We start from the raw sequence: 15944 nt of genomic DNA on the forward strand, positions 1-15944 counted from the left end.
AAATCTCCCAGTTCAGCAGTGCTTTTTAGTTGTTGACTTTTAAAAGTGAATTTTCACCCTTAAAAACTTGTAGGGGAGAATGAATCACTAGGTGTTGATCCACTTTAGGACGTAATTTGTCTTGACCAGATTTTATCACTATGGAAGCAGAAAAAACAGGCATCCTAAAATTAGGCACAATAAATATCAACTATGTGTGAAAGGTAGTAAATAACCTGAGTACAGGAAAAAAAGATGTACACAAATGATTTACTAAAATTCGACCTTTAAATCTCCTTTACACCAAACACTGCTGTCATAAACGTTGACCAGGGACATTGCTCCTGGATGTTTCTGGGAAAAATGCATCTTTGCTATTGGTTAGCTGAAGATTATTTAAAATAGCTTCAAGTATATTCATATGCTGCTTTATAGTATGCCTGGAGCAAAATACCTTATCATTACACTGTATAATTATGAAAGCAAGCTCAGCATGTTGCTTTGGACTGTATGTCCTGTCTGTCTCTGTATCATTAGTAGATCTACCTTCTTATTTCTCTTGTTGTATTTAAAAATCTATAATTAAGAGCATGTGAAAACAAGACAGAGCAACTAATATGGAAGATTACTTGTACATTTCCTTAGGTATTAAAAGGAAGGCCATCTTTAGCTTAATTAAATTAGACAGGTATATGATCCCAAATTACATTGATGGAGATTTTACACTAAAATTGCACACAGCTTGTATGATATTCCATTAATATGGAATTATTACAGGAAAACCATTTAGTTATTTGTTGGATTGTTCCTCTCTACAGCCAGCTACCTTTCACAGCTTTCTACAGCCAGTCAAAATCAAGCTTATTCTATATGGCTTAGGTTTTGAAAATTCTGGATTAGTGAGATTTATGAGGATAACCTCAAATCTTCAAAGCCAAGGACTCCAATACCACTTCTTTTTTTTACCTTTTGTCTGCTGATATGCAAATTCTAATGGAAGGTGAATTTTATAATGGAACTTAATCACTTTGAGGTTTGTGAAGTGGAAAAAGAAACAAATAAGGCTGTCAGGGTAAGGTTTTTGCCCACTTCTGGTCTTGATTGTTACTATGTTTGAAAACAAGAAGAGATCCCACACCTTGAAAAGTGTTCAGATGTGCAAGTCTGATAGAATGCACATATTTCCCTTGGTTGGAGTTTGCTTTCACTGCTTCCCTCCAATTAAGTGGCATGGCCAAATCTAGATGTATTTTAGTAAATCCCATAATTTGGTTGTTACGTGGCAAAGATGTGGAGACAAGAGTCTTGTGGAAATCCATGCCACAAAGAAACAGAACGATGAAATGTCTAGATGGTGCCACAACCCTTTCAGCAACTGCAGGAGGCTGCTGAAAATTAGTGCTTAAATTTAAATGTTAGCACTCTTTGGTAGCACAGAGCAACCTAAATCATCCAGGTAGAAGAATGGCTGCAGTTTATTCAACTCTGCCCTGTGATTCAAGTTCTCCTCCATCCCCCTCAAGGAACTGGATTCCTAGTTCTTAGAAGTGCTCCCAGCATGGGGGTGGAGCAGAGTTTTTTGGGTGGCTTTCTGAAGAAAGAAAATTAATTTGTTGATGTCATCAGTTGGCACTTTTCACCAGCAATAAATTACATTGTTACAGAGAGAGGGAAGGGAGGCCAGGGAGGGGGAGGAAAGAGGATTAAGATGCTCCTTGTAGAAGGTTTGAAAAAGTCCTGACACGCCATATGTATGTGCTCTAAGAACTGTGTGACAGCTTCAAGTTACTGTATTTCTGACCCTGCTCCCAACTATTCCTTCAGGGAATCTTCTCCTGATACCTGAATTAGTGCAGTCCTTCATTAAAAAAATATATCTATAAATAGGAATTCCATGTGTGAAAACAGAATGTACTGTGTGATTCTGAGGTTCACTTTTTAAATAAGAACTTCTCATGAAATTCCAATGTCTGTCTCCTTGTAATGTGTTTTTGGTACTAAAACGTGAGACTGGGCCGTGGCTGGGTCTCCTCTATGAGCCTGTGTGGGCTGCTCCCAGGTTTGTGACTCTGGGACATGCCTGGGCAGAGCCTCAGCCGGGTGTGTGACAGGAGGAAGTGTCACCTTTCCAGGGCAGCCTTCCAGGAGGAGAGGGGAGGCCAGGAGGCGTTGGATTCCCCGGGAGCTGGGGCGTGCAGTCGCAGTCCCACGCATCAGCTGAGCTGTGATAAATGACCTTGTGCACACACTTAACCTGTTCCAAAGACAGGTACAAATTGTAATCTCCGAGCTCTTTCATTTTCCACGTCTCTGCTGACATGAAGCAGCTCACTGAGCTGTGGTACCCCAGACTTCCCGTGCCACCAGGGACAAGCCAACAAAATAACTTGCTTGTTATTCATAAAATCATGAGGTCCAATGAAAAATTATGTGTCTCCTTAGAACACCCTGCAGGAAGCTTCTGAATTTTCCTCTTGGCTTTTGAATGACCTTTTAAAGCTTTCTCTGGAATTCCAAGGACTGAAAAAAAAGTTTGTTTGTTTATTTGTTTGTTTGTTTTGAAAGATATTTTACATAAAGAAAGACTGCAAAAGTTTTGGTGTTAAGGAAAAAAAATTCATGAGACCTAGCCACAGCTGACTATATTATGCCTATACAATGTGCTGTGGAGAAACAAAATCACAGAATTTCAATAGAACCTTTTATTTCCTTGTCACAACATGTAACTTAAAGACATTGTTTACAAAAATGCTCTGTACAGAAAGATAAGAATTAGCAATTTTTTGCTGATCTGTAGCATAACTTTTGTAGAGTGATGGGACACTGCCTGTGGTAGCTTGGCAGCATTACCTATGCTTGTTGACAGGTAAGTAGTAACATTGGAACATGTGATGTATTTGTTTCTGGTACCAGCTCTGAGAAGCCTCACAAGTGCAGTTGTTACTCTTAAACACATAATTTGTGTGAATATATGGTGTGCAGTTATTTATTAAGAGATGTCTGCACAATTACTTTAACTGTTGAGTGTATTATTCAACCAGAGGGTGTCTCAAGTGTACAAAACACAAGAAACTCTCATTGAATCTTTATTATTCTAACTGCTTCGTATAGAAGATGTGATTTGTGAACTAGCTAGCATGCCTTCAGGTTATTATTCTGTCAGCTCTTAAGGTACTTTGAATGTGATAGTTGTGAGGGGTTTTTTGTTGATATTTTTGTTTGTGGTCTGCAAACAACTTAAGAGAGTAATCTTTATTTATACCCCTCACAGCAAACCCTTTCAGATCAGGTTGGTGCTGTCACCTCAGGCTGTATGTTATAAGACTGAGGTGTACAATTGATATTTTATCTGTCTGGGAAACATACATCTAGAAAGGAGACAAAATAGCATATTCTTTCCTTGGTAACATTTCACCAAATAATTTTCATATTGCATCTCGCACATATATTTGAGATAACGCTCAATATGTTACAGGTTTCAGGTGTTTTGCAAGTTTTTAATTGCCAGAATTAACAACGTCAACACCATTTATATATTCCTACTCAGTGTTTGTACATTTTGTACACTGAATGAGACATACATATGGAAGAGTACCATTCCATAAGTTATACTTGTACAAAGCAAAGTTAAGTGCTTGCCCACCTGTCAGCGTGGAATTTCCTGTATTTTTTGAATCTTTGGTGTTCCAGTCATAAATGGATATTGATATTTTATTTATTATTTAGAAACTTAAATGTTAGTTTTCATATTATTACTATTTATATGAATATTTAACACTACAGGATTAGAGGTTCCAGTTCTTCTCTATGTAAATTCTAATTAGTTTCCATTGAAGTTTGAAACTTGGAGCTTCAAGACATTCAAATCAAGTAGCTTGTGAGCAATAGCCACAGCAACATTATCTGTGATTAAAAAGAAGGCTCTTATCTTGGGGTAGAAGAAGGGATGAGTCACTGTGATAATATGCTGGTTTCAGGGAGCTGTGGGATCAGCCTGCTCCAACAACTCTGAGGCATTTCCAAGTCCATTAAATGCTGCGGCTGCTGCTCTGGCAGTAAGGGTGCACTTTGCCATAGAATGTTTATGTTCCCTTATTGTTTTGGCACATCTCCCTGAAGGGTGCAAGCAGGAACAGGAATGTTCATGATGAACCATTTATATATCAGTCAAAGTTGCAGAAATTCCCTTGGATTAAAAAAAACTAGGTTGTTTTTTTTTTTAGTTCAAGAGTTTTTTCCAAGACTGATCATTCAGGATCTCACTGGGCTATTAGGGAGAGGGAAGATGCCCTTCTCAAAGAAAGGCTTCCAAGATAATGTTCCTGTAAGTGTTTAGTGGTGAGGAGGTCACTACATTTCATTCTCTTTATATTTAGCTTGCTTTCTGTTTTTGAATTACAAGAGGAGTAGGATGTAGTCAAATGTGACTTCTTGAAAGCCCTTCCATCTCCTCCTATGCTGTTTGACTGTATGTGAACATAGCTGCATTTTTCTCTTTCCCATATGCATAGGTACATACCAGCTTATGCAATGGCTCTAACAGTCACATATTCAGTGTGCCAAAGGACTAATTTTTTAAAAGAAAGTTCATTTTCATGCTGTTCTTACACTTGCAAGTAAAACAATAGCATGAAATTAATATTAATTTAAAATTAGGATAATAAACAGTCAACGTTTCTTCTGGATTTTATAATGTTCAGACACATGTTGACTGAGCAATGCAAACTGTGTATAAAAGTGTTGTGTTTCTGTATGACTGAATTGTTGACGTGTTTAGAAAACAATCTTATTTGGTTTTTGAGTTTGTGATTATTTTTTCTCCTGGAAATATCTATGTTAAGGATGACACAAAAAATATTTATCACTCTTATTCATTCAGGACCAGAGGCTCTCCATAAATGTTTTATTTTATTCCATTAAGTTGTATAAGGGACTGTAGCTGTTTAAAACCACAGAAATTACTCATTTGGAAAAGGAGACTGACAATGCAAGTTTTCATATCTTAATATGGCCTCAGCTGCAGAGAGACAAAAGATGAGATGACAGCTTTAATTCATTGGTCACAGTGTACTTTAGACATTTAAGCCCATCTGGCCACTTGTGTGGAACTTCACTTGGCTGTCTCCATAAAATCTGAAGCAACCCATCTTAACCTTGCACAAATAGGCGTGAAATCCATAAACCCAGCAGACACAAAGAGTGTATTAGTAAGAAAAGAATGAGTCTGCCTGGTGAACTTTTAGGCTAGGCAGTGCACTTAGGATCACAGAAGATAGAGAGAGCTGACATATGAAATAAAATTTCCAATAAGGTAGCAGTCAAGGGTGGGGGTGATTTCTCAGAAAAATAGATATTTGACTTCAAGGTTGCAGAAACTGGAATCTGGAAGCCTTCACTGGGAGAGCTGTTACTAATTTAACCTTTTCCATTCAAAAAGGCATCATTTTCCAGAGGATATAATTTGTTGTGATTTCATATCTTGTTTGTATTGTAGTTGCTTATATTTTATGTTTGCTTATTTTGGCATAATGCATCATAAAAAAATTCTCTTCACTGCTTAGTTCATAGGGAAAAGATACTGGTGTTAAGCAAATAGGCTTTTATTTCTTATATAGTTCATATTAATAGAGTTAATAACAGCACCTTTCTCCTTAAAACATTAATCTCTCATTCTGAATTTGATGTCCCTACCAATAATATAAAGCACCTATCTCGTGGATTTATGCAGGAGTAAGAGTGGGTATTTCAAAGACTAAGCTGTGGAATGTGTAAAGCAATATCCGCTCTGAGTAAAGGCTTTGAATTCTTGCCCATGCCCTGTGCAGTAATGAAATTTCCAGTGAGCACTCACTGTGGTGATAAAGCATCAGGAAGGCAGTATTTTGGCTTTGAGTTGCTTCACTTCAGTCAGAAAGCTTGGTCACTAACTGGGTCTTCTTACTGCTGTTCCCAGAAGGTTCCTGCAAAAGTTCAGTACAGAAAGAGCAGAAAAGACCAATTCTGAAAGGTGCTGTCTCTATGAAAAAAATAATTAATAGTCTGTGGAAAAATGCATGTTCTTTATTTTGATGTGAGGTATTTAAGGCTAAACTGGTTTTGAAAAGCACTGCTTGTTCATTACTAATGAAACTCCTTGGCTGTTTTTTTGCAATTCATAAATCATTTTTTAGTTATCCTTTAGCTTATTCATCTGTATTTAAGGGGGCAGGATTGGTTATTTTGTAGTTTTATTTTTCTGCATACTTTTAAACATTTAGTCTTTTTTTTAATTGAGGTCAAAGTGAGAGACTGCAAGTAGTACATTAGACTGTGTAATACAAGATTTAGGTAATCTGTTAAGAACTGCTAGATTAAAATATCTCCCTCAATACCAACCTCATGGGAATGTGGTTTAAATTTGTAAATGATTGTCAGTTCTGAGAGTGGACATCTGGGGAGCTGACTTATACCCGTTCACATTGCTACTCATGTTGTGTACTAGAGCTTTTTCTCACTTGGTGTGGTTTTTGCTGATTTTCTGAATGATATTCTGAAGCTGATGTTGCTTTTTTAAAATGGAAGAAAAATAAAAAATAGCAGTCCACAGGTTTGTCATTTAGGAGCCTTTCTATTCTGGTAGCCTGATTTTAGCAGCTTTTGTAAGCAAAGAAAAGTTAGTGATACTGGAGGTACCTGTCTTGTACAGAAAAAAAACCACTTTTGTCTAGACCTGTAGAAGTGAGATTTTGAAGAGCAGTCTTAAGGATTTTACCTTGAGAAACTGGACTGCAATTATGTCAGCTCTTTTCACGCTGCCTTTTACAGCTTTTCATTCAAATTAATTGGCTGTTACGGGTGTCTCTGTTTCAGATTCTCATGGAAACCCTGTGTCTTCAGAAGATCAAGTCAGTTTAGCCCAGCAGATTTCTGATGTAGTAAAGCAGCCTGCCTTTATTGCTGGAATTGGTGCAGCCTGTTGGATTATCCTCATGGTCTTCAGCATCTGGTTGTACCGCCACAGGAAGAAGAGGAATGGACTCACGAGTACTTATGCTGGTATCAGAAAAGGTGCCCTATTCTCTATTTCAGTCTGAAGTGGGATAGCAAACGTGCTGCTGAATGCCTGTTTGCTGCCTATTTATTTTGTCATCAGTCTCTTGTTCTTCTTAGGCTCAAATAAGGAGTTATCAGCTTGCTTCAGTGCTTTCATGAAGTGTGGGTCAGGAGCCAGTGCAGAGAACAGCAATACTTACAAAATGTGCTAAGTCTGCCTTTAGAGCATAAGTCTAGAGCTGAATACCAGGAGTAGCTTTCTATAAAGATACTCCTACAAATGAGAAAGTTAAAGATGGGTTTCCAATGTGCCCTTGCTTTCTGACACTGTTTCATCTGAAGAGGAGCCATCTGGCGTGGATGGCAGCTCCTTGTCCCCCCTTCCAGTGCTTTGCCTGCTGCTGGGAGTGCTAACAGTGGTGTACACTGCAGTAACACTTTGGGTGTGGGTACTTGAATTTCTCCTGTTCTGAGGGAAGTGTGGCTGCTTGCAAAAGCACAATGGTCAGTCTGCTTTCCAAGACTCTTTTCATAAATGCTGTTGTGAGACCCTTGGCTGGAACTGAGTTCTGGGGCTCTACCATCCTGCATCTGTGTTTAGTTAGAATGGCAGCAGTGGGGCTAACTTAAAGCACTTCTCATTTTCATGTTATTTCATGTTATTGATACTTCCTATATATCGCATTGTCAGTGGTAAAGCAGTGCTTTTCAGTATACTCTCTGACAAACAAAACTAAAATCTCTACCTGGAAGATCTTCTGGAATAAAAACTTGACTCCTCCAGATCAAATAATTTCCAAGTTAAGCCTGGAAATTAAAGCTGAATTCAATGAGCCGCAGTTCATTACATCTCAAAGCTGTACCTCATAGGTAATTGTAGAGTGAGAACCATAACTTTTGGAATTAATCAGAAAATGGGAGATCCTGCTTTTGAAGAACTAGAGGGGTTATATTTGACATTTAGCAATCAGAAGACAGGCCAAGGTTTAGAAGATGGATGCAACTTTTTGTATGAAAGGTGTCATGAGATTGCATTCTTTAGTCCCCAAGAATGAATGTGTTATGGGCAAGACAGGCAAATCAAAAACACAAATGGTTTCAAACAGCAGCAATACATTGCTGTGTAAAAGAAGCAGTGCTAAAAATAGCAAATGAGTGAGTGGAAACATGGGAATATGTCCAGAGTATTGCAGAGCTGAGATGTCCTCCGTGCTATTGAAGTACCAGTGCTCACTTTGGGCTCCAGGAACAGTGGTTTTAGTGGAGTTGCAGCCAAGGGAGTTGGAAGGAATTGCACCCTTGACTGTGTTCTGCTGGCATTTAGGGCAGGACAGCCCCCCACGTAGTGCTGCACTGGCCCGCGCTGTTTTGTTTTACTAATAGCATGCTGCCACACTGCCTTTCTACAGCTCTATCACACTAACATCACTGTGCTTTCACCAGTACCTATGATTAGGCAAAAGGCATACAATTTGTCCTTAAAAATGCTTACTTCAGTGACATCAGCTATTGTTCAAAACAGCTGTGTTTTTCAATATCTGTAAAAATATCTTTTGTGTAATTTGGGGGGGAGTTTAAATGAAAGTGTACAGAAAAGTAGGGCACGTATCTCTGGTATCAAGTGCTCTTCAAAGACAAAGCCTATCTTTAGTGAAATATGAATTGCAAAGTAGTTTGCCACTCTGCAGTTCATCAAGTCATCACTGCAAGCCCAAACTTTCTTCAGTCTTGCATTTATTTATTTTTATATTTAGCTTCAGGCCTGTCATCTGTTAAAATACTTCACTACTCCCACACATACATACTGTACTAGCAGTCTTACACACTCGGAAGAGTTTATTAATAGAAGCTCTAAGAATTAAGTCATTCTTTCATGTGGTAGCAATAAGATTTCTTTCAGTTGAACCTCTTCAGTTCCCTAAGACACAGAACTAGGTTTAGTACTTAGCTCACAGAAGAGTAGTGAGACAGTAGCTTAAGATTATTTTTCATGTCTGTGTGATTGCAAATTATTTTGAGGTTCTTTATTCTCTTTGGAATCAAGCTCAGGTTTAAATGCCAGTTCTATTTTCATGAAAGCTTCTTACTATGATTCAATATTTTGAATATAACTAAATGAAACTTAACTATGTGAAAAGGCCCAGCTCAAAGAAAATACTATGGTATTCCCAAGAAAAAAAGCTTTGCTACAAATGGAGCCTAAAATGTCTAAATACTCCATTTTTCTTTTCTTAGTATCATATCACTGGAAACAAATTGGCTTGGTAAAAAGGAGGTAAACCTACAGCATATCCTAAATAACAAGACACACTGCACTCCCCAAAAACTTTAGAGTTCTTAAAAAAATAAGATTGAGAAGTTGTTCTCTTAGCCAGAATCTTTTCTTTCTGTTCTGGCTTTGCTAGAGACCTTCTGTCTCCAGGCTGTTTTTAGTGAATATTTGATTGTTTCTGTTACCTTTTGCTGTCATTAGATCAGAAAGGGCAACGTTAGCCTTGTTCTGCCATCAGTGAGAGGAAAACGATACTGTCTTGTCAACAGGAGGGGGAGCATGTGCTAATAGGAAGAGCAGATGCTGCTGCTCTGTATTTGGATTAGAGACCCTATTGATCCAAAGAGGATTTATAGTAGCTGTGAGAGAGAAGATTGTCAAGCAGTGTCATTGTTCTGTTGTTAACCTTTCCCTCTTAAAGCCAAGGGTTGGAAGGTAGAAAGGTGTTTCATCTAGGGAGGTTTTTCTTTTTTGGTGATTATTTAAAAAAGAAAGATAATTACTCTGTATAACAGTCTCATCTCTGAAAACAAAAATTAATTGCTGCAGTAGATTTTAGTGTCTTCATTGCAGTGAGAGTTGGTGCCATTCTTGATTCAGAGGCGGTAAAACAGCAGTTCTCTTTGTTCCTTTTTATGATTATTATTTCCTTACTGAATGCCTAAACGTGCCTATTAGTTCAGTGTAATGAGCATTTACTTAGTGAACTGCAGATAAGATTCAATAGGACCTTGATAAGGCTTTGTTAAGGAATTTGTCATTCTGCATTCTGGAATGATTAACAGTGTGGGGGTTTTGTTTGTGCTAGGATTTTCAGAAAAAAAACTTAAAATACCAAACTGAGAAGGATTTGAAAGGCTAAACCACAGTCTCATCCCCTCAGGAGCACAATAGAATACCAAGCTTTTTGCTTTTTTTGCCTTTGTTTTTTTTCCCTGAATAGTACCTGCAGACAATCTTCTTTCTGAATTGCAATTTCAGTTTTATTTTTATATCAATGTGATTGAACTAGTGGGTTAGTTATATATATTTGTTTTATGTTCAGCTGTCTGCTAGATTTATACTAATGTGGTATGTTTCCCTTTCTCTCTTCAGCTTAATAACCAGTTTGTATTTTGTTTTGATTTTTCAGTCCCGTCTTTTACCTTCACACCAACAGGTATATATTTGCACTTTTCCCCCCTTCTTTGTTACTTAAGCATGTGTTTGTGGTACTATTTCTCTTTCTCTGACATAACCAACCAGCCCAGCTGTTCTGAAGGGAGTGTTTTCAGCAATGTCATTAATGACAGGTATCATTATTTGTTCTCTGAGAAGTGTGCATTTGCTTTGTGGCTGACAATATTTTCTATTTGTGTGTACCATTTCAAAGCACACCATTCCATGCCAGCATGCCATTTCGTAGCATGATCCTGTCAGTTTGTGCAACCTGGGCTCTCTTCCTGCATATTCCAAGGGAATAGTGTGGCCTCCCACATCTAGAGATGCAAAAGGTGCTTCTGGTGGAGGACGAATGACTTAGCAGAGCCCAGATGCTGACTTGAAAGAGATTCAGTGAGATTATAGCTGGTGAAATATTTGTTCCTTTCATTTCCTCTGAATCTGCATTAATCCAGTGGCCTCAGAGTTGTCTGCTTTGGAAGATACAGAAAATCAAAGCGTTACAGCAGTTAGATTTCTTTGCTTGCTGCCTTAAATTGTTTTTTGTTATGAAACTTTAAAATCATGATCCTGTTCAGCTTAAAAAGAAGTGCATTTAAAATTCATTGTGAGTTTAAAATCGCTTTCTGTTTTGTGTAGAAATGTGCAAAATACAACATAATCTGAACAATAGCCCACCCAAGCCCATGATAGCCTTTCCATCCTGTACAGCTGACCTTCAGTGGGTCCTACAGTCTGGCAGCTGAGCAGCTCACCCTCTGCACTAGATAAAGCCCAACACATTCTGTACCCACCAGTCCTGCTTTTCTTTTAGCCTGAGTGAATAGACAGGTTGTTTTTCCCTCCTTTGTTCAAAATCCTCCATTTTCACAAGAGACCTGTGAGACTTGCAGGTCGTGTGTATCCAGGCAGGGTAAAACCCACCCAGCCCAGCTCTGCACAGGCAGTTTCCCAGGGAATGCTAGCTCCTGATCAGCACTGTGCTAGTGTGGGCTCTGTGCAGCAGCTGAATTCCATCCTTCAGGCTGGAGCACAGAGGAAGCCACCCCCGAGTGCCTGCACTCATCCCCGCAGACCGGGCTGGGCTGGGTTAGCTTTACCCACGTGCTGTTCGTCAAACTGGAGGGTGCCTGCTCTCACAAGCCAGCCTCTTATGTTCAGTGCAGTTGTTTCCTGTTCAGCATGAGCCAGAGTGGCCCTCAATGTTTCTGTAGGCCTTTGAGTGCCTCAGTGGAGAATAATTCAAACTCTTTATTATTTTGCTGTTACTTTAATTGGCTAAACAGAGGCTTCTGTTGTAATCTCCGTTGTAGCACGCCGCTGAAATTCTGCAGAGGTTGGAAGCTGACATCTATTCTCTCCAATGGATTCTTAACATTAAAAGAAAATATCAGGGTTTCTTAAGATGTGTCAGAGCTGGAAAATAAATAGCCTTGAGATTTTTAAAGAAGAAATTGGGAAAAACATAAAGCATGTAAAACACTTAAAAGAAAAAAAAATCCCTGTTTTTCAATCCAGAATCTCAGTCATGCTTTGACTTTAAATTGAACCTGGCTCCCCTCTTTAGCATTACCTACAGTAAAAGACTTACCTGTAGGAATGCATCCTACATTTTAATCCTGTTATTGTAATCACTGCCAGCATTTATCTCTCTCTTACAGACTCCCAGTTTGGAGTTCTTCTAAAGAGCAGAATTTGGCTGCTTGTTTTCAGCACAGTCCTAGCTGGAAAGTGTAGAATCCATCAGCATATGCAAGGAGGCAATCTCCTTAACCCTTTGCCAAATCCAACGTAAACCTGCAAAATTTATAGCACTGTTTCTTCTTGGATGTTTGCATCCTAAAAACTAATTTCTCAAACATCTTGCTTCCTGTGAAGGATATGCAATGCACACCAACAAACGAATGCATGTGGACATCAGCTTTGTTCATGGAGAATACTTTGAAATGCTAGAAAAACAGTTCCTTATAATTTAGAAGTGTTCTTTCTCCCAGACTGTTTTTTAACCAAGATTTATATCTTTGAATTCTTATATTATTTAGTATAATTTATAAATCTAGTTGTAAAATGTTATAAAATGTGCAGCTTCTGTGGGCTCCTAGAGTGTTCTTGTTCCCTGAGTGTATATGCAGTAGCATTCAGAAAGAGCATTTGTTTTTGCAGTAGCTTCAGCTGCAATGAGCCATTATTTACATTGGAAGTAAGGTCTGTTATAGAATCATGATACCTCTTTAATCTTGCCAAAATAATAAGGTAGAGCAAAGCTTTAACATCCAGCCATTCATGAAATAAATATATGACCTAAATTCTTCCACAGACTAACTCCACTGAAGTCAGCAGAGTTATGTTAAGAATAAGTTCAACCTGATGTATGGCTTCCTGCTTTCTTAAGCCATACATGTGTGTGTGTGTGTTCAGAACAGAACTGAAATATAAAACCCTGTTGGGGCTAGGACTAGCAGTTATCAAGCAACACAAGTATTATGTCTAAACTTGGATTTGAAGCAGTAGCTTGCAGAACGAGACTCAGAATTAATGTATAAACAATGAACAATTATTGTCTTACCTAAAATGAAACAAAGGCAAAGTAAATACTGTTATTGAAGGAGTCTTGTATGATTTTTAAATTTTTTTTCCTTCTTTTTATCTTTAACTATTTCAGTAACATATCAGAGAGGAGGAGAGGCCGTAAGCAGTGGAGGCAGGTAATTATGTTCTTTATTCTTATAGGTATAAATTGTGTGCAAATAAATTTAAGGATTTCAGGAATTCAATTGTCCTTGTAAGTGAAGGCAGAATAATCACTTGTATAAATATGTTTTAGTTCATTATATTAATGTATACATTTTGGCCATATATTTTCTGTCTAGGAGAAGAATTTTTGAATTTTTGAATTTTTAGGTTGACTTCCAAAACATGATTTGAAGTATTTTCAGCTTTGTTAACCTATAAAAACTGCATCTCAAAAAACGAGCAGCAGAGGGAGTACTTTAACTTTAAAATAAAGACCTGGCTTACCATCTGATTAAGGGAGTAAAAGTAATTAAGTCGTGGCCTTTATGAAGATCAAGAAATATTGCAGCTTCACAAATACTACAGAGAAAGAAAACGTTTATTGGTAAAAACTGTTGAAGACATAAATGGCTTATAAGGTAACATATTAGGAAAAAAACGCTTCTCTGAATGCAAAACAGTTAAAGCATTGCTTAAAATAGATGGGGCAGTGAAGGAGAGGGAAGCAGTTTGTAAATTTACAAGCACCCACTCTGAGAACCAGGTCCATTCCAGATTGAGGATTTAACCAAGGCATGCTCACTGGGTTTATGTTATTCCTTAATGAATGGCCATGGAGAAAACACTAATTTACATTTCCTCTGTAGGGGTAAAGTTTTCTTCAGGAAGAAAAAGAATGGTTTTAGCAAAAAGGCAGGTCAGAGCAGTGGTGCTTTAGCAGCTCATCATTTTTATTTCTAGGTCACATTCAAAGATTTGGCATGATGCTGAAATAATGCTAAAATCTCAGAGACCAGCTGGGCAACAAAGTCCTGTAACAATTCCTGTTCACAAGTGGCATCTTGTGATTCCTAATTTGCAAGACCATGCAAAAAATTGGTAATTGTGAAGATTAGGCATGGAATAAAGCATTCCCAGTCTGCCTGAGTGCTGTGCAGAGGTGAGGCTATTCAGCTCCTGCTGCAGCTGGACCTGGCATATTATGAGGAATTGCAGCTATCTCTGCCCAGCACTGTGTGCTGCTGTGCTCTCAGGGCCACAGGAGCATAGAGAGAAGCCTCTAGAACATTTACCATGTGATTTTTGAATGGAAAAATCTGTAAATCACTGGGTTGCCGCCCTTACAACAGGAGAGTGAGAAAATAGGAGAGAAGAGGGATGAACCCTCTCTTTCCCTGAGAGTTGTTCAAAAAGATACTCAGCTAACATTCTTTGTGTTCTTTGTGCCACTCTGCTTTCTCACTCTTCCCTTAGCACAGGCTAGATGAAGCACTCTCACACAGAGAGCAGAAATGAACTCACCAGTGTCTACGTAGTGCACAGTAATTTTGGTACTTCTAGAGCATCAGCTTCAATTTTACTGTCCTAGTGCTCAGCAGCAGTGCCAGAATCTAACAATGTAATTGATTCAAGGTGCAAGCATCTGTGCTGGCTTTGTTCATTTACATATACAGCACTGACAGCCTGTGTGATGTAACTTATTTTATAGAAACACAGTTCTGCAATGTAAAAAAAAGAAACAAAAAACCCCGTTATTTTTGCATATGAAACCATCTTCTGATATCCAAACCTAAGGTTTTCACTCCCTTACTTTATATTTGTAGTGTTTTGGAAAGGTTTAGCATTTTTGCCAAGTCCAGTTATGTGAGCATGTTAAAGCATTTTTCAGATTTCAAAATGTCACAGTGATATATTTCAACATAATCCCCACTTGTGTGATGCTGAAAAAATACCCATTTCTGTGGCAATCCCTTTTCTAGACAGGATTTGAGCAATGGTAATTGTGTTGGGTTTACTCCAGCCAGCACCCACACAGCCACTTGGCTCTGTCCACCCCTGCCTCAGATCGTGTCCAGTAATTCAGGGAGTCAAGAAATTTACTGCCAAGGTTAAAGATCTTTGGAATATATGATCTCAAACCATCACCAGGTTATGGATCTGTAATGCAAGCATCTCTTGCCTAAATGTCTCCAATTAGTGGAATTCTTGTATGCTTATATACATTACACCACATTTCTTACATGACAGCAGGTGTGAATGCAAAGGAAATTTTAGAAACAAAGGATCTTTAATTCTCTGTGCAACAAACCAGTACACAGATCTTTAAAGTGCTGAAACATTCTGGGATGCTTTGTCTTCTCTAAATGCCTTGAGGTGTAGGTTCATTGTATGAGTAGAGTGTAGGGAAAAAAGCAGGGAATTTCAAATCAGCTGGCCTGCTCACAGGCATGCACAGCTGTATATTTATTTCAGATTTTTTTTTAAAAATGCTTCTTTACTCAATGCATATTGGCTGCTTTGTAAGCCTGACAGCAAGTCAAGCCTCATCACCTCCTATGTTAAATTGTCAGATGACATATGCAGTACAGAAATATATACACATATATGTATAGATCTTTTAAATGTCATTCTAAGTCTATGACTTAAGCCTGCAGCACTGACAGACTCTATCCCCCACAAATAACTGCATGCAGCTTGTATTTTCAACTTGCAGTTTAAGAGGATTAGCATATTTTCTTGTTGAAGATCATCACATCTAATATTATGGAAAATAGTTTCTGCACTATTTCAAATGGAAAGTTGCCTGTTAAATCCCAGGAGAAGGGGACTGTGTTCATATATGTGTATGTGACAGTAGCTAAAATTACCTATTTTTTAAAAGCACCTTAGTTATCAAAGGGAATTTTAAATTATGTGGGACTGTAACATGCCCCACTGCATTGTTAGCATGAAAACTCAAGAGCCACCAAGGATTCTACAGAACATT

At 38.2% G+C, this 15944-nt stretch overlaps 1 protein-coding gene across 1 annotated transcript in view; it reads left to right on the forward strand.

Annotated features, from left to right (window-relative positions):
* ROBO1 (roundabout guidance receptor 1) overlaps window positions 1–15944 on the forward strand; it is a 595330-nt gene that overhangs the window by 550406 nt on the left and 28980 nt on the right. The window contains exons 19-21 of the mRNA XM_059872698.1: window positions 6829–7026; window positions 10416–10442; window positions 13107–13149. Coding sequence (XP_059728681.1) covers window positions 6829–7026; window positions 10416–10442; window positions 13107–13149 — 268 coding nt within the window. The remainder of the gene's footprint in view (window positions 1–6828; window positions 7027–10415; window positions 10443–13106; window positions 13150–15944) is intronic.

The sequence above is a fragment of the Haemorhous mexicanus genome, chromosome 2 (genome assembly GCF_027477595.1).
Source record: "Haemorhous mexicanus isolate bHaeMex1 chromosome 2, bHaeMex1.pri, whole genome shotgun sequence".
NCBI lineage: Eukaryota > Metazoa > Chordata > Aves > Passeriformes > Fringillidae > Haemorhous > Haemorhous mexicanus.